We start from the raw sequence: 19,099 nt of genomic DNA, 5'->3' as shown, positions 1-19,099 counted from the left end.
ACTCTCAGTCAAAACATTGACCAATCTCTAATGTGCCCAGAAAGGAACTTTATCGGGAAACATAATGCCTCAAGGTTATGAGCCTTTCGAGCTACTAAACTGCTCTACCCATGATGAAGATAAGAAGGAAGCCCTAATAAACAAATGAGATAAAGGCTTGAATGGGCCCTTAGGTATTCCCGAGAACAGATTCAGTGGAGACGGGACAGGGCCTACTTAGAGGATTAGAGCATGTTGCTACTAAGCACGGTGTGGGGTTGAATCCCTCCTCGCCCACAATTTGACCAAAAAGGGAAGGACCCATAATGCATTCCTTGAAAATGGTGGATCCATTTCTACCTTTGCCAATTTCATATGAGAATGTGACATTAGAGAAATCAACTACCAACGTGTAGTTAGCACTCGGATCATGCAAAACACTGACATTTTTTCCCTAAATTCTTGGATCAATTTTTTGATGTCTCTACATACTTCTTGATTCGTCATCATCCTTCTTTCAGTCTCCCCTTTTAGCAAATGTTTGGAGATGGTGTTGAGGCTTGTCGGGTGGAGTCCTTCTTTCAGTCTCCCCTTTTAGCAAATGTTTGGAGATGGTATTGAGGCTTGTCGGGTGGAGGAGGGTGAGAGAGGATGCAGAGCAAGATGAGACAGAGGGTTTTTGATGGGTTAGCCAGATTTCAAAGAGAAACACGTGGGATTCACAAGCTTTTCAAACTACCTTTATTCACAATGAATGCCCTTGTTGTTATGTATAATGCCTTGTACTTGTATATATAGGGTCTCCTCCCTTCATTTGTATCATCTCATTCACAACTAGCATATAAGTTCCGAGCTTCTCTCTGATCCTTGTAAGTTGAGTGTGAATAAGGCTGACTTTAGAGAAATATGGCCACATGGGTTATGGAGAATTAGATCGATCGATTTGTGACACCTACATCTGAGATTTTTGCCAATAGACCATCAAATTCCGCGGTCATTATATATCTAGTCTCAAATTCTCATGTGCTATATTGAGCGAATCAAGATTCAATACCATATCCCCTATATATTAGAATGCAAATAACATATTAATTTGTTGTCTCGTGCATCCCTTGGATTTATCTAATCCAAACCTTTTGCATACTCATGAGTTTCACCATAATCCACAACGGTTTATCGTCAATCCACAATTTGATATCCCTCAACCTTTTCTTGAGGATAATATCTTCCTTTTATATTTGACAACTGACTGTCATTAGTAGGTAGATATTGAATTGAATATATTTCGAGAGAGAATCCACAATATCATTCAAGTTACATAAGCAGAGTTCCTACAATATTAATATTAATCTCCCATAACAAGACGCTACATGATTGTGCATGAGATTTTGATTGACTCTTAGTCAAAACGTCGACCACATTTATATCTATTGTGACGTGCCTAGCAGGGAACATTATCAGGGCAACATAATGTCCACAATGCATGCCCTTGAAAAAGGTAGATCTATATCTACCTCTGCCAATTTCATATAAGAAGGTGACATTGGAGAAATCGAATGGCAATGAATAGTCAGTACTCGGATCTCACAAAACACTAACATTTTTTACAGATTCTTGGACCAATTCTTTGATGTCTCTACATACTTCTTGATCCATCATCATCCTTATTTCAGGCTCTCCTTCTGGCGAATATGTGGCCATGGTGTCGAGACTTGTTAGGTAGAGAGGAGGCAGAGGAAGAGGAGACAGAGGAGTTTTTGATGGATTAACCAATTTTCAAAGAGAAAACATGGGATTCACAAGCTTTTCAAATTATCTTTATTTATAATGAATGCTCTCGTTGTTATGTATGCTCTTGAACTATTTATTTATTGATTAGAGAAAATAAGTAGACTTTTTTTTTTGTTGTTGTAAGCGTTAAAAAAAATGCCCACCATATATTGGCTAAATAACCGAATAAAAAAAAGATTACAATTGCCAATATAATGCTTTTCTTTTATTATATGTAATTTGTGTTTTGTGAGTCAAAATATTTCATATGGTGCGTCATTGCTGAACTTCAGGGTTGCTGAACCAAAAATAGCGAAATTTCAGTCAAAGCATGGGATTTCACAGTAGTGAAACGTGGGGCTATGAACAGTCAAGAAGTAGACCTAATTGAGGAGCATCTCTGTCATCTTGGGTACGTGGTAAACTGATTTCTCTCTATATTGCGGTCCAAAATTTTCAGACGACCTTTATGTGCGATTCTAGAAATTCGCATATGATGTCCAAAGGTATTCCAGCTGGTTTTATGTCCAGTTGGATAGCCGCAGCTCCCTTTCTAGTGCCAGCAATTTTGAAGTCCATATCTCCAAGATGATCTTCCAGACCCCAGAAAAGGACATGCTCATCAAACACCATGAGAAATATACCAATGATCAAGTTAACTTGCAGGATCATTCCTCAATGATCTAAGTTAACTTGGGGATTTAATGTGCCTTTGCTCTATTTGTGGATAGATTATCTGCCTCTAACTTCAATGATGATTGCAAGAGCTTTGATGTCTCATTGAATTATGAAGATGTGCTCTTCCACATGTTATATCTATGTTTGCTTAACTTATTTTGGTTGTCTCCATATGATTATGGCATAGAGGAAGCTGAATTTAGGCCCATATCGCCAAGGGGCAACATCGTAATTATTGGAGAAGGAATTTACGGCATGTGCTCATCACTGACAAAAATACAAGATCGAGTGATTGGCCGTCGATTTTGTTTGATAGATTTGTTCTTGTTTGATAGATCCGTTCTTGTGAAATGAGTGTATGCTTAACTTTATTAGTGCTTGGTTGATCCTTCTTGTTTGTTGGATTTGATTTTGCTTTTTAGTATTTTTGCTATGTTTCAATTTGCTTTGCGATGAAGATTATGAACTTTTATATCATTTTGAGTAATGAATACAATTTTCTTTCAATTTATTTAAAAAAAAAAAACATACTTTCTTGCAAACATCTTGGTATAACTAGGGATGTGCAATCGGATTGGGTATACCCAATCGTCAAATAAGGTTGGGAACCGGTTCCCGTTGAAATCGGTTCGGGAACCGGTTCCCCAAACTCGGAACCGGTTTAAACCGGTTCGGGAACAAGTTCCGAGTGATTACCCACCCGAAAATTGGTTCCTGGACCTGTTTTGGAACCGATTCCCGGATCAATTTTGTAAGTAGAGGTCCAAAATCCTTTTTTTTCCCCCGATTTATATTCTTACTCCCATAATCACACAACGTTTTTCATCTTGGCTCTTTCAAACATGCACGGCACTCCTCCTTTGCCATTCCTCTTCCTCACTTGCTTCCCTCCCTCATCGGCTCCCTCTCGCATTGTTCGATAGACGGATTGTGTTCGTCGCCACCAAATTCTTGTGTATCACATGGATTGACTTGCCTAATTTCTCTTTTGTAGGAGGAGTTATGCTTGCATAAATGAGTAGCTTCATGTAGTTGTTGTGGGAATAAGACTAATATTAGACCCATGCTTGTTGCTAATTCTTTGCCTTATGATTATAATTAGCTTTGTGAATCCTTAATTTTTCGTTTAGTCAAAAAGTTTATGTATTTATTTATTATAAGTGCTTAATGTTTCAATATAAATTAGAAGATAATGTTATTTTCTCGCGTATTAATATAAAATTTAAAGTCGTATAGGATATCGGGAGATTGCAAAATAGGTTCTAGTGAAAACAGGGTTGACCTTGAAACAAGATCGGAAAAACAGGGTGAATTGGGTACAAGGTCTAATACAAATAGGGTCAGGTATTGGGTTCAAAAAAGAGGGACCGGTTATAATAGGATCGGGTACAGGGTCTAGGTCTAGATCCTACCCATCCTGAACCCAATCACCCCTAGGTATAACATCGATCAATTCAAATCCTCTCAATTCAATTCCTCTAGGAGCAACTGCAACGGAGAGATTCGATGATTGAGATTGGGTTAATTGCTTTCTCTATAAAACATCGGCAATCGATGGCTGAGATAAGATAAAACGATTGCTTTCTCTATGCAACATCAATCATATTTTTGGTAGATTTCTTTTGAAATAGGAATTCAGAACGTGAATATTGATAACCCATGGCCTATGTATAAGATCCATCGGATCTTCAGAACACATCTTTTAACCAAGTGAAATTGGCCAAACTTTGGTAACAATCGAAGAGATTTTATAAGAAAAGCAAATCAAATTAAAATGAGTTCTTTAATATTGTCACAGGTCATCTTTCTTGATACAAAGAACTCACATAATAATATGAATAAAATCGATGGAGATGTACCAACACATTCGATACTTATCATCTATTTTAAATTTATTCCCCCGTCTTGCTTTCCTCTACGCTCCCCCTTTCTTTCGACAAATTGGCACTAACGAGCTCTCTCCTAAATGACTTCTTCATTCTCTTCCCTCTCGTGATCGACAAGGAAGGTAACCATGTCCCTGAGAGTGACCTCTGGTTCGTTGCTCTTCAGCAACTGCTTGGCTACTTCGGCTGGAGTGACCCTAGCCATCTCGAGCAAACTCTCAATACGGTTGAAGAACTCGCAGTGATTGATACCAAGATAATTAAAAACAAGAAGTCTAAACCCGCATGGGGTGCAATAGGACATAGGAATGTGTAGGTCCAGGTGCAAGAGGGCTGGTTCTAATCTCTCCTGGTAGTTCATCATAAAAACTATGTTTTGCTCGTCGCCGCAACTTGACCAAAGATAATTAAAAGTGAGAAGTCTAAACCCCCGCATGGGGTGCAATAGGACATGGGAATGTGTAGGTCCATGCGCCCTAGGTGCAAGAGGGCCAGGTCTAATCTCTCCTCGTGGTTCATCGTAAAAACTATGATCTGCTCATCGCTGCAACTTGACCAAAGATAATTAAAAGCAAGAAGTCTAAACCAGCATGGGGTGCAATAGGACATGGGAATGTGTAGGTCCATGCACCTTGGGCGCAAGAGGGCCAAGTCTAATCTCTCTTTGTAGTTCATCATAAAAACTATGATCTACTTATCGCCGCAGCTTGACCAAAGTCCATCAATGAAGTTGAGGAATCTAGACAGTGTCACCTATTTAATGTAAAAAGTTTAATGCCAAAGTGAAAAACTTAAGCTAAATGTCAAGCACAGATCATATGCATGGTAAGGAACAATTTAAGTAAACCTTTACTGTAATTGAGAAAAACTGTACTCGATTTTGTTGTGAAGCACCGTTCAACATCGTATTCATGCGTGCGGCTTGTGTTTCCGACATCCTATCCTGCAACTCAGCCACGCAATCGATATCCTCCATCACTACTATGGATTGATTCTTGGTTTTGACGAGCAAACTCTTGAGGTCCACATCGCTTTGGAGCCCACTCAGCTCTAGGTCGTATATGTCAAATTTCAAGTGATTGGCCATCGCTGCGACTAGGCTTGATTTCCCCGTGCCGGGGGGGGGGGGGTCCGTACAGTAAGTACCCTCTTTTCCACACTTTGCCGACTCTCTTGTAGTATTCCTTCCTCGTCGGAAACCTCTTGAGATCATCAATGAGCTTCTTCTTGAGCTCTTGGTCCATGGCGAGTGTCTTGAATGTCGCCGGGTGGTCGAGATTCACCGGGTCCACCTTTCTAAGAGAGGACGTGCAGAGCGAAAGAATTGTGATCAAGAGATGCAAAATTCAGTTTCCCGGTAGAGAAATTGAAAGCAGAATCATTGTAGATAAGAAGGTACAAAGACTGGTTCTAGTTAATGTCCTTTGGGATGTTGCGAATGAACTTTTCTGTAGCAAGTACTTATTTATTAATGGACCAGTTCATTGCAAATTTAAGATGCCTATGATACTTCTGCCTGTTCGATTGAATTAAAATCCTTCGTGAATTTGGTATTTGTGCTCCTTTTCACACTTCTAAAAAAGCATAATTAATCATCTTTACAGATTATTTTGTCGATTCCAACTTCATTTTCGACAATAATTACCAGCAAAGCCGCGGTCGGATCTCGCAGTGGATAGCTTCAACGTCTTCTTCTCTTGCTTCATGGACCTGGCCTCGCCGACGACAAAAGGTGAATAGGACTTGCGCACGACCTCCTCATGTTTCTTGTGAAAAGTGAGCTCGAAATACAGAACTTCCTGCGGGACCGGGGGTTCAGGCCACAGTTGCTCGAGTTGACTTGTCTCGACGCGAAAACCCTCTTAAGTTTGATCCCGCCAAACGTGTCCACCAGCACTTGATATTGGTCTATAGCTAGAGTTAAGTCGTCCTCCTTCGGGGGTTTTGGTCGCTCGGGCGCGCCTCATCGAAGGGAGTTGCTTGGCAGGCAAGTAAATCTGGGCCGCCTCGACGAGCTCGTGTGGGTTGATCCCTTCGTACTCATAGATGACCATGGTCATTTCGTTGGAGAAACGAGACAAGAAACCGCGGTGGATCCCGGAAAAGAGGAAGCCCTGGAATTCGCGAGGGAGGAACTGTCCGACCACCAACTGCATCACCATCGCGGTGGCCATCACGGATGCTGCGGCGGATAGCGCTGCCTTTGCCGCTGCGATGGGGTTCCTGAAGCTGTCTGGAGCTAGGGTCGCCATTGTTTTCTCAATTTAATCTCTTCGGTATAGATGGTACTCGACCAGAGGGAAAACGAGAGATGAAATTGGCGATGAACTGAGAAGGGAAGATCGGTATGTTGTTGTGCAATTCTTGAGGGTGAATGGACGACCCAATGAAGCAGGCCTTTTCTTCTATTTAATAGAGCGAGCTAGAAGGGAATGGCCCTTTAATGCTGTGACTCTTCAGTCTTCTTGCTCCGACCGAACGCTGCTCTCACCTTAAAATCAGATCGATTTTAAGGTAAAGACCACTTGTCCACGGCACATTCCATTTCAATTTTAGCTTAATTAGGTGTAGTGTAAACTTGTTTACTGATTGGCTAGAGTATTTAAAGTTGAATTATATTGACTAGCAAAAGTTATGGGGGTCCTCACGCGGTATCGATCTCATCAATCCCGTACATCTTGAAATGTTTTATTAAACGATTCCTCCTCGACTTTCGCGGCACCGAAATGAACACGACGAGTGGCAGTTGCACCCTTTTCTTTTCTTTTACAAAAGCCGGTCGGTGTTCTAGGCAACCCCTGGTCCCCTACGTTAGATATAGACCCCTTGTGATTACGCATGTGATGGCCTCATCTGTCCCTGTCGCTTGCTATTTTGATTCCGCTTCATCGAAATGTATCAGTGTAATACCTTCAAACTAAGTTAATCGATAAATGTTGTAAAAAGTCTTTAGTTGATTTTGGATAGAAGAGTAAAATGACAAGAGTATGTAAAGGTATGGAAATTTGAGATTATATAAATTACATAATAGTAAGGGTTAATAACATAAAAATCTTAAATTGATATACTTATGATAAATTTAATCAAAACTAATTCATTACAATTTTTTTTCAAATTGATACATATGTGATAAATTTATTTCAAACTAATTTTTTAACTACTAAAATCTCAAACTAGTACATATATGATAAATTTATCCAAAACTAATTTTTTTGACCATAAAAATCAAAACTTATATATTTTGTGATAAATTTATCTAAAAAACTAATTTTTTGTCCGTAAAAATCTCAAGCTGATATGTTTATGACAAATATACCTTCCATGAAATTAAATTAATATCACGAAATATCATAAAGTTGTTCACTTGTGATAAATAAAGAGTAAAATTCCAAATTAGTACACTCATCAATCATCACGTGTCATCTAACTCACTAATTTAGGGTTAAAAAAACTAGTTCAGGATAAATTTGTCACATGTGTACTGATTTTAGAACTTTTCATGGTCAAAAAATTAGTTTTGAATAAATTTGTTATATATGTACCGTTTGATTTTTTTTTTTCTGAAATTAACCCTAATAGTAAAGATAGATAAATTTGTAGAAGAACTTGACTTCATTGATTGATTGATGGGGATCCCTTACAAGAGTACAGTGTGGGTATTTATAGCTCACCACTACCGTTAAAAACAACAGTATTTTAATTCAAACCTATGTGTGGTTACAAGAAGTTACTTTATGCAACACTTATCTACTGGAATTTATTTAGCAGCACTTCTGTAAGGACCAAATCCTAAGTTAGTGGCAATAGATATAATCACCAAACAATTATATTTTTATGTTAAATGCTCATTGTCGATGACTTTGTCAATCAATTTCTCAAGTCTTAATGAAAGCTCTCGTTGATAACTTTCATGTTGTGTGTAATCAATAACTTCACTAGGAGTTACCGATTCTTTAAGTTTGTTGATTGTTATGATAAAATGTCTTCATCTACCGAGCTTGCCATTTGTCAACAATAACCAAAAGTTTGGTCATTTTTTGATGTCAACATATGTCCCCTTTTAAAGAATGGGATGATTCATCAACTATCCAATTATTCAAATTAAATAATTACTAGTCATCAATCATCCGGAAAATTTGACTTTTCCATGCTAAATTGTTCTCTTGAAAACAAAACAATTAACAGTATTATGGTATCATAAAATATAACATTTTCTTACTCATTCATTCAAAATAATGTGCCCCGACCTCTTGATTTTTTTTTTTAATATAAAAAACAAACAAGGCAACATACTTTCTCTCAAAGGTTAGGTAGAATGGAGCTGAAAAGTCTTTTCTCCATCCTCTCTTTTCTTTTCCCACCTCTTCTTCAGCCTTCAACTATGGAGGAGGGTTCGAGCTAGTTTCACCTCCCCTTTTATGTTTCATTATTCTTTTCCTGTTTTTTCTTCTCTCTCGATTTAGATTTGTGAGCTCTCTTCTCTTAGTTTAGTTTTCAATTTGAAAGTTTGAACTCCCTTGATCTAATTTTAAATTTGAGTGGTATCCTCTCCTAATCTAGATTTAGGAGTTTAATAACTATACTTTTGAGGATTCAATGTCCCTCTACTCTATTAGTATCTAGGTTATTTGCCTCTAACTTTAATAATGATCACAAGAGTTTTAACATCTTATTGAATTACGAAGATATCATTCTCCACATGTTATATTTGTGTTTGCTTAACTTATTTTGGTTGTCTCCGTATGATGATGATGTAGAGAAAGTAGAATCTAGGTGCGCACTATCAAGTGGCAACATCATAATTATTAGAGAAGGAATTTTCGACGTATGTGACAAAGACACGAGATCTAGTAATCGTTTGCATATTTTATTTGACAGATCCATTCTTGTGGAACAAGTGTATGGTTAACTTTGCTAGTACTCGGTTGATTCTCCTTATTTGCTGAACTTGGTTTTGCTTTTAAGTATCCTTGCTTTGTTTTGATTTGCTTTGTCATAAATATTACGTACTTCAATATCCTTTTGAGTAATAAATACAATTTTATTTCTATTGAAGAAAAAAAACCATACTTTCTCACAAACATCTTGGTATAACGATGATCGATTCGAATCCTCTCTATTCAATCCTCGAGGAGCAACTGCATCGGAAAGATTCAATAATTGAGATTTAATGGGTTAATTGCTTTCTCTATGAAACATTGGCATTTGATGGCTGAGATAAGATAAAACGATTGCTTTCTCTGTGGTACATCAATACATATTTTTGGTAGATTTCTTTTGAATTTGGAATTCAGAACGTGAATATGAATAACCCTCTTAAATATCGCCTATGTATAAGATCTATCGGATCTTCAGAACACATCTTCTAACCAAGTGAAATTGGCCAAACTTTGGTAACAATCGAAGAGAATTTACAAGAAAAGTAAATCAAACTTAAATGAGTTCTTCAATGTTGTCACATGTCATCTTTCTTGATACAAAGAACTCACATAATAATCTGAATTAAATCGATGGAGACGTACCAAAACCTTCGATATTTATTATCTATGTTTCAATTAATTTCCCCGTCTTGCTTTCCTACTCGCTCCCCATTTTCTTTCGACAAATTCGCACCAACGAGCTCTCTCCTAAATGACTTCTTCGTTCTCTTCCCTCTTGTGATCCACAAGGAAGGTAACCATATCCCTGAGAGCAACCTCCGGTTCGTTGCTCTTCAGCAGTTGTTCAGCAACTTCAGCCGGAGTGACTCTAGCCTTCTCGAGCAAACTCTCAATACGGATGAAGAGCTCATGGTGATCGATCCCAAGATAATTAAAAGCAAGAAGTCTAAACCCGCATGGGGTGCAATAGGACATGGGAATGTGCAGGTCCATACGCCCTGGGCGCAATAGGGCTGAGTCTAATCTCTCCTTGTGGTTTGTTGTGAAGACTATGATCCGCTCATCGCCGCAACTTGACCAAAGTCCGTCGATGAAGTTGAGGAATCCAGATAGTGTTACCTATTCCATGTAAAAAGTTGAATGTTGTAGTGAAAGACTTAAGTTAAATGTCAAGGACAGACCATATGCTTATTATGGAACAATTGAAAGAAACCTTATACTGAAAAATAAAAAAATTGTACTTGATTTTCTTGAAAGGAGACGGTCGACATCGCACTCGCGCCTGCAACTTGTGTTTCGGACATCCTATCTTGCAACTTAACAATGCAATCGATGTCCTCTACCACCAGTATGGACTGATTCCCATGTTGATGAGCAGGCTCCTGAGGTCCGCATCACCCTGGAGCCCACTGAGCTCTAGGTCGTATATGTCGAATTTCAAGTGATTGGCCATTGCCGCAACGAGGCTCGATTTCCCTGTGCCAGGGGGTCCATACAATAAGTACCCTCTTTTCCACACCTTGCCGACTCTCCTATACTAGTCCTTCCTCGCCACAAACCTCTCGAGATCATCGATGAGCTTCTTCTTGAGCTCTAGGTCCATGGCCAATGTCTCGAATGTCGCCGGGTGGTCGAGATTCACCGAGCTCCACGTATCTGAGAAAGGACGTGTAGAGGAAAGAATTGTGATGAAGATGCAGTATTCAGTTTCCTATTGAAGAAATTGAAAGCAGAATCACTGTAGAAAAGAAGGTACAAAGACTGGTTCTAGCGAATGTTGACATTAATGTTCTCTGGGATGTTGCGATTGAACTTTTCTGTAACAAGTACTTATTTTTCAACTGGACCATTTGATTGCTATGATACTTCCGCTAGCTCGATTGAATTAATCATCTTTACAGAACATAATTTCTGGTGATAATTACCGCCATAGCCGCAGTCAAAGCTCGCAGTGTATAGCTTCAACGTCTTCTTCTCCTGCTTCATGGACCTGGCCTGGCTGACGATGAAAGGCAGATAGGACTTGCGCACGACCTCCTCATGTTTCTTGTGAAAAGTGAGCTCAAAGAACTGAACCTCCCGCGATGCCGGTGAGTTCAGGCCGCGGTTGCCCGAGCCGACTTGTCTCGATGCAAAAACCCACTTGAGTTTGATCCCGGCGAACGTATCCACCAGCACTTGATTCTGGTCCATAGCAAGGGTTAACTCGTCCTCCTTCACGGGCTTGCTCACCCGGACGCGCCTCATTGAAGGGAATTGCTTGGCAGGCAAGAACACCTGGGCCGCCTGGTAGAGCTCGTTCGGGTTGATCCCATCGTACTCGTCAATGACCATGGTCATTTCGTTGGAGAAGCGAGACAGGAAGCCACGGATCCCAGAGAAGAGGAAACCCCGGAGTTCACGGGGGAGGAATGGCTGAACCACGGACCGCACCACCATCATGGTGGCCGTCACGGATGCCGCGGAAGATGGGCCGCCTTGGCCACCGCTATGTGGTTCCTGAAGTCGTCCGGAGCTGGGGTTGCCATTCTTTTTCCGGTCCGATCTATTTGGTATAGGCGGCACTCGACCGGCGGAAATCGGGAGATGAAATTGGCGATGAATATGAGAACGGGAGATCAATACGAGAAGACGAAGACCACTTGTCCACGGCACATTCCCTTTCTATTTTAATTTAATTAGGCAGTGTGTAAACTTGTTTACTGATTGGCTAGAGTGTTTAAAGTTGAATTTATATTGACAAGAAAAGTTATTGGGGTCCTCACGTGGTATCCATTTTATCAATCACTTACATCTTGAAATATTTTATTTAAAGATTCCTCCTTGACTTACGCTGCACCGATATGAATACGACCAGCGTCGGTTGGACCCTTTTCTCTGCTTTTGCAAAAGCCTGTCGTGTTCTACGCAACCCCTAAATGATTAAGTTTGAAGCATATCTCCTCTGTTTGGACCTGAGTGGTCCTTAAAAGGCTCGAAAAAGACGAAACAGCCGAGAGATACGTCCTGGGTTGGAAGGCCTCACAGTTATCACCTCCCATATTCCTACTTACTAGGGAAGAAAAATAAAAGTAAGAATGGGGGGCTTGACAGTAATAAAGGTAAACAGAATGTCGGTATTTCAATACTGGTTATTATCGGGTAGAGGAGTATAATAACTCTCCGGTCTAGGGTGAGTTAGGGCAACTTTAAAACCGTTGTAGCACCAATTGAGCTTCACTCAGGTCTTATAACTGATCACAAGTGTTGTACCCCTAGTTGTAACCCAAGTGATGAACTCATATGTCCTTATTTCTCGTTAATTAGATTAAGCTTCATCAAAATGTGTCGAATAAGTGAATCAATAAAGGTTGTGAAAGGTCTTTCGTGATTTTGTACTAGAAAGTAAAATGACAATGTATTTAGAGTTATGGAAATTAGAGGCAATTGCAGCTGATCATATAAATTGCAGAAAAATAAAGGTAAAGATAAATATGCAGAAGAACTCGAGTTCATTGATTGATTGATGGGGATCTCTTACAAGAGTACAATATGGATATTTATAACTCACCACCAATGGTTGAAACCAACAATTTTATAATTTAAATAAAGAAGTAACTTTTTAATCCGATTAGCGATTATGAGAAGTTACTCCATGCAACACTTATTTGCAAGAATTTATTTGGCAACACTTACCTGCAAGAAACAAAAATCCTAAGTTAGTGGCAATAGATATAATCAACCAACAATTGTATTTTTATGTTGATTGCTCCTTGTTGATGACCTTGTCGATCCATTTCTCAAGTCTTGACGAAGGCTCTCATCAAAAACTTCATGTTGTATGTGGTCAATGACTTCACTAGCGAGTTATCGATTCTTCATGTTTATTGATTGTTCTGATTAAGGGTCTTCATCGATTGAGTTTGCCAATTATCAATAACAACCACAAGTTTGGTTATTTTTTGATGTCAACATATTAAGAGAATTGAATGATTCATCAACCATTCGATTTTTAAAATTAAATAATCAATGATTATCAATCATTTGGCAAATTTGATTTTTCTCTACTAAATTGTTCTGAAAAAAACAACACGGTTAACAGTGTTATGGCTCCATAAATGGTGCCACTTGTAATATTCTTTTGTTTTCTAAATCTTCTTTATTTGGAATTACACAGCCTTCAGTTAATTTAATTAGGCCATCTTTGAAAAGGAAGTCGAAAATTTTGTTCAATTTATTAATGTTGAACGATTTAACTTGAGTGTTTTTAGTCCTAGTCATTATTTTCTTCATTTATTTTGGCAGGTTTTAAGGATCGACAAAGGTAAGACTTGTCAAGCGCCATTTTCACCACATTTATTTTGATGTTTTCATTCTACTCGGACTCATAATTTTCAGTAAAACCACACTTCGTGTAAATCATTCATGTAGCCTTCTATTTCTTTCTTCTAGCACTTGCTCAAGTAATTAGCTCAATTTGGAAAGTCGATTTTTTTCTGCTTGGTCCTCTATCATTGCGACGAAACGACTCGACCAAATAAGTGATGGGTTCTTTTTTGTTGGAAATATGCATGTGGTCGCCCACATGCTTGGTGAAATGTCTATGTGAATTACCCCTTCTGATTTTGTTATTAGTTTCACAGGAATCTTCAGGAGTATCTGCTAGTATATAAAGGGTTTATTTGGATTTGCTGATACATGACTTGAGGAAGAGAAAAGATTAAGCCGATCATCAGCTGTTCAGACATGTAATTCCTTCCTCATGACTTGGAGACAATCTTACTGGCCAGCTGCCGGATGCGCCAGTTCAAACCGATAAGTTGCATTGGAGCAAGACATGGGCCAGGTTGCATATGGGTCATTTAAGATTTTACAAATAACCGGAAATGAGTTTAAAGCCCAAACTCTTTCATGACTTATGCAAGGCCCAGGCTGGACTTTCATCGCCACTTTAATACTCTTGTCGATAACTGAACCCCGAGCTCCCTCAATAACTCGACGAGCTAGTCCATGGAGTCGCCTATTCTTCAAAACAACAATTTAAAAAGAAAAAAATTGCTAAAAATAGACATCGAGCCAAGTCGGATATGGGTCTCCAAATTTACATTTAGGATTAGATTGTTTTCAAATCTGGTTTGACTTGACCTGTTAGTTTGACGAGTCTAGTTGTCATATTATCATGCTTAATACAAAGAACTCTATAATAATTTGGATAAAATCGATGGAAACATACCATTACAGTTTATGTGTATTGTTTATTTTTCAATTAGCTCACCTTCGCTGCTTTATTTCCTCCAATTTCTACGGTCAATTGAGACCACAAACTTTCTTCTTGATTACTTTTTCATTTTCTTTCCTCTTGTGATTTGCGAGGAAGGAAACCATGTCCCCGAGAGTGACCTCTAGTTTGTCGCACTTCATCAATTGCTTCGCAACTTCGGCTGGAGTGACCTTAGATGTCGTACTCACACTCTCAATCTGGTCGAAGAGCTCGTGATAATTGATCCCAAGATAAATAGAAGTCAAAAGTGCCATGACCCAAGAAATTGATGTGCTCCAAAAGTTTCCCAAGTAAAGGGTTATGACCCGTCCATGAACAAATGACTCTCCAGCTTCCCGAAGCCCTAGGGTGTTCTAAAATACTCCTTGGAAAGGAGCAATATGATAAGTGTAAATCTAAGTAATGATTGTGATGATTGTGGGAGATTTAAACCCCACCGTTAGATCCAAGAAGAGATATATGGCTATGGTTGGCCCCGTACTTGCATAAATAGGGGCCTCAACTCCCTAAATTATATTATCCTATTCACAAGTGAAATATACTAATAATTTTCTTTTAATATGATTTTTGTGAGTTGAGTGTGAGTAATGCTGATTTGGAAAAAGACCTAATGCCGCACGGATTAGGGAACATTAGATCAATTGAGTCGCAACAAAAGCTTGAATCCATAAGGGGTGCAATAGGACATGGGAACGTGCAAATCCATGTGCCCTGGGCACAATAGGGCTGAGTCTAGTTTCTCAATATGGTTTGTTGTGAAATCTATAATTCGTTATCACCATAGCTCGACTAAAGATCATCGACAACGTTGAGAAATCTAGACAACCTTAATTATTCCATTAGGAATTTCTTTTTTTTGTTGAAGGTACAAACATGAGTTAAACATCGCGGATGGATCATATTCGTAGTATGCAGCAATTGAACTAGACCTCATACCAAAAAAGAAAGCCAAAAGGAAAAATTGTGCTCGATCTTGTTGCTAATAACCCATCGACAGCGGATTCATGCTGGTGGTTCGTGTTTCCGACATCCTATCTTGCAACTTAGTGGTGCAATCAGCGTCCTCGACTACCAATATGGACTGATTTGTGGTGTCGACGAGCAGCCTCCTAAGCTCCGCATTGCTGTGGAGCCTGCTCAGTTCTAGGTTGTATATATCGAAGTTCAAGACCAGGCTTGCTTTCCCGTTCCAGTCGGTCTATATAATGAGTACCCTCTTCTTCGTGCCTTGCCAATTCTCCTATAGTACTCCCTCCTCCTCACGAACCTGTCGAGATCGTTGAGGATCTTCTTCTTGAGCTCTAGGTCCATGGCCAGCGTCTGGAATGCCGCCGGATGGTCCAGGTTCACTGGCAACCATGCACTCGGGAAAGAACCAACAGAGGATTAGAGAATTGTAGATGGATATGTTATTGTCAATGAGTTGGTCCTATGGAAATCTGACTGTAAAGCACAAAGGTACAAATGCATGATGCGCTTTTGTGTTACCTTCTCGACCAAGCTGATTCATGCACTGTCCTGAGTCTCTTCGTACACTTTGATCTTGATGTTAAAATCAGATCGACCAATCCCATGGAATTATCAAATTCACTGAATTTGCATCTCGATGTAAGGGCGAAATCACGGCACATTCCACTACGATTTCGTTTAATTAGATAGTATAAACTCGTTCATCGATTGGCTGGACTGATTGGCTGGACTATTTATAGATCAAAATTCCAGTAAATCAGTTGCATTTAGAAATGATTTATATAACAATCTCTCCTCAACTCCCGCTGCACGATATGAATAACCAGCGTTAGTTGGAACCTTTTGTCGGTCGTTCTGCTTTTACTAAGCTTGTTCATCTTCTAGGATAAAAACAAACTCAAAAGGATTATACAAGTGATAACCTCATCTTCACTTATCGCTCATCGATCGAACCATCGTATTTGGGCATTTTTGTTAAGACCATATACTCAGAGCATTTGTGAATCTAGTAATTATTCGATATGTGTGCGGTGGAGGATTATCATATTAAACTCAAATAAGTCCAGAACCCCTGTAATATTAAAAGAAAAGGAAAAAAGAGAAAATTTCCATCTCGCCAATGGGGCACAAAAAGACCGAAATGACCTTGACCCCAATGGTTGGTCTAAATCGGACAGGGAATGGTTTCAGCCAATCCAAGCAAATACAAGATGTCATGGGAGGCCCAAAACATGAGAAATCATTAGTGTCTGATTGTAAGTCCTTGACGCGATAACTACATGATCAAATTATACCATCGGCACGATATGAATATCAATCGCTAAAAAATATCATCTACTCTATTTGATCACATGATTTTACCATTTGACTTAGATTATTAATAATTCGGATGACAATACAATAGCTTTCCATCGATCGCTTTTGTAATTGAATCCATAATAATCAAGATCTTTATGATAGTCTAAGTTAAAATCGATGGAAACGTACCAACACAGTTGATGTATTGTTTATTCTTCCAATAGTTCGCACTCACTGCTTTCTTCTTCACGCCTTCCATTCTCTTCAACCAATTGGGACCGACCAACTCTCTCCTCAATGACTTCTTCATTTTCTTTTCTCTTGTGATTAATGAGGAATGAAACCATGTCCCCAAGAGCGACCTCCGGTTCGTCGCACTTCATCAACTGCTCCGCTACTTCGGCTGGAGTGACTCTGGCTGTTGTGATCGCACTCTCGATCTGGTCAAAGAGCTCGTGGTGATCGATCCCGAGATAATTAGAAGCGAGAAGCCTGAACCCGCAAGGGGTGCAATAAGACATGTGAATGTGCAAGTCCATGCGCCCTGGCCGCAATAGGGCTGGGTCTAATTTCTCAATGTGGTTTGTCGTGAAAACTATGATCCGCTCGTCACTACAACTCGACCAAAGCCCGTCAATGAAGTTGAGGAATCCAGACAATGTCACCTATTCCATGAGGAAAAAATTAATGTTGTAGTGACAAACATGAGTTAAATGTCGAGGACAAATCATGTTCATAGTACGAGAACTTATACTCAAAAAGAAAGCAAGAAGTAAAAATTGTACTTGATCTTGTCGCTTATAACCCATCAACATCAAATTCATGTTGGCGGCTTGTGTTTCCGACTTCCTATCTTGCAACTGAATGGTGCAATCGATGTCCTCAACCACCAATATGGATTGATTCATGGTCGCGACGAGCAGCCTCCTGAGATCCGCATTGCTCAGGAGCCCGCTAGTTCTAGGTCGATATGTCGAAGTTCAAATAATTGGCCATCGCAGCGACCAAACTCGATTTCCCGTTCCAGGGGTCCATACAATAAGTACCCTCTTTTCCACGCCTTGCCAACTCTCCTGTAGTACTCCCTCCTTCTCACAAACCTGTTGAGATCATCCGTGATCTTCTTCTTGAGCTCTAGGTCCATGGCCAGTGTTTGGAATGTCGCCGGATGGTCGAGGTTCACTGGGGACCATGCACCTGGGTAACGACCTATAGGAAACAAAATGTGATGGAGATACAAAATTCAGTCTTTTGCTGAAGAAATCGAACGCAGAATCATAGATAAGAAGGTGCAAGGCTGGCTCTACTGAATTTTGTTCTTAATTTTCTTTAGGATTTTACTGATTGAACTACGGAGTTTTTGGGCATTTAGCATCACTCTTTTTCCACTTCTAATAGTAGAATTACCGTTGGAGCCCGGAGTGTATAGCTTCAACGTCTTCTTCCCCTGCTTTATGGACTTGGCCTCGTCGATGAGGAAAGGCAGATAGGATTTGACCACGATCTCCCTGTGTTTCTTGAGAAAACTGAGCTCGAAGTACTGAACTTCGTGCTGAACCGTTGAGCCTTGATGAACTTGGTGGCCCGAGTCGACCTGTCTCGACACGAAAACCCACTTGAGCTTGACCCCGTGAAACGTATCCACCAGCATTTGATTCCGGTCCATAGCCAGATTGAAGTGGTCCTCCTTCGGGGACTTGGTCACTCGCATGCGCGTCATCGAAAGGGATTGCTTGGCGGCCAGGAAAACCTGGGCCGCCCCAAAGAGCTCGTTCTGGGCGTACCCATCGTACTGTTCGATGACCATGGTCATTTCGTTGCGGAAGCGAGACAAGAAGCCGCGGATCCCAGAGAAGAGGAAGCCCTGGAATTCGGGGGGCATGAATGTTCGAACCACCGACTGCACCACCATCACGGAGGCCGTCACAGAGGCTGCGGCAGACAGCGCCGCCTTGGCCACCGCGATGGGGTTCTTGGAGTCGTTTGGAGGCGGGGTCACCATTCTTTTCAGCTCAATCTATGGGGAACTGACGGTATATGACCGGAGGAAATCGGGAGATGAAAGTGGCGATGAATTCTCTGCAAATGCACGAAATCCTTCTTGTCTGAGCTGCTTCCTGGACTTTTCCTAGTCCAAGTCTTCGTAGATCTTGGTTCTTGGCCCCGACGGTGGGTCGTTCTTGGCCTTTTTCTTTCGAGGGGTGGTAGCAAATATTCAAACCAGATCGACCAGCCCCGGGCGATTATCTTATTCACTGATCGCATCTCGATGTAGGTTAGCTCGATTTTAGGATAATTTATTGACCGCTCCCTCCTTAACTCCCGCTGCACAATTCGAATAAAGAAATGATTATATGATAATTTTTACTTTATTATTA

General features: G+C 40.1%; 2 protein-coding genes and 1 pseudogene across 2 annotated transcripts; all 3 read right to left on the bottom strand.

Moving 5' to 3' along the window:
* Positions 1-4,389: 4,389 nt before the first annotated feature.
* On the bottom strand, positions 4,390-6,565 carry LOC104430811 (annotated as a pseudogene).
* Positions 6,566-9,705: 3,140 nt separating this feature from the next.
* On the bottom strand, positions 9,706-11,843 carry LOC104422723 (protein HYPER-SENSITIVITY-RELATED 4). Its single transcript, XM_039303346.1, is given in 5 exon segments — positions 9,706-10,312; positions 10,435-10,562; positions 10,565-10,849; positions 11,119-11,664; positions 11,667-11,843. Coding segments are annotated over 5 exon segments (1,386 nt in total). The 5' UTR covers positions 11,722-11,843; the 3' UTR covers positions 9,706-9,940.
* A 4,970-nt stretch (positions 11,844-16,813) lies between these two features.
* Positions 16,814-18,876, bottom strand: LOC104422722 (AAA-ATPase At3g50940). The gene is given in 5 exon segments (XM_010035134.3): positions 16,814-17,386; positions 17,507-17,693; positions 17,695-17,751; positions 17,753-17,930; positions 18,129-18,876. Coding segments are annotated over 5 exon segments (1,473 nt in total). The 5' UTR covers positions 18,724-18,876; the 3' UTR covers positions 16,814-16,930.
* Positions 18,877-19,099: the final 223 nt, after the last annotated feature.

This window comes from Eucalyptus grandis, chromosome 10, assembly GCF_016545825.1.
Source record: "Eucalyptus grandis isolate ANBG69807.140 chromosome 10, ASM1654582v1, whole genome shotgun sequence".
Taxonomy (NCBI): domain Eukaryota; kingdom Viridiplantae; phylum Streptophyta; class Magnoliopsida; order Myrtales; family Myrtaceae; genus Eucalyptus; species Eucalyptus grandis.
The sequence above is the reverse complement of the archived record's forward strand: the minus strand, read 5'-3'. Positions and strand labels throughout refer to the sequence as shown.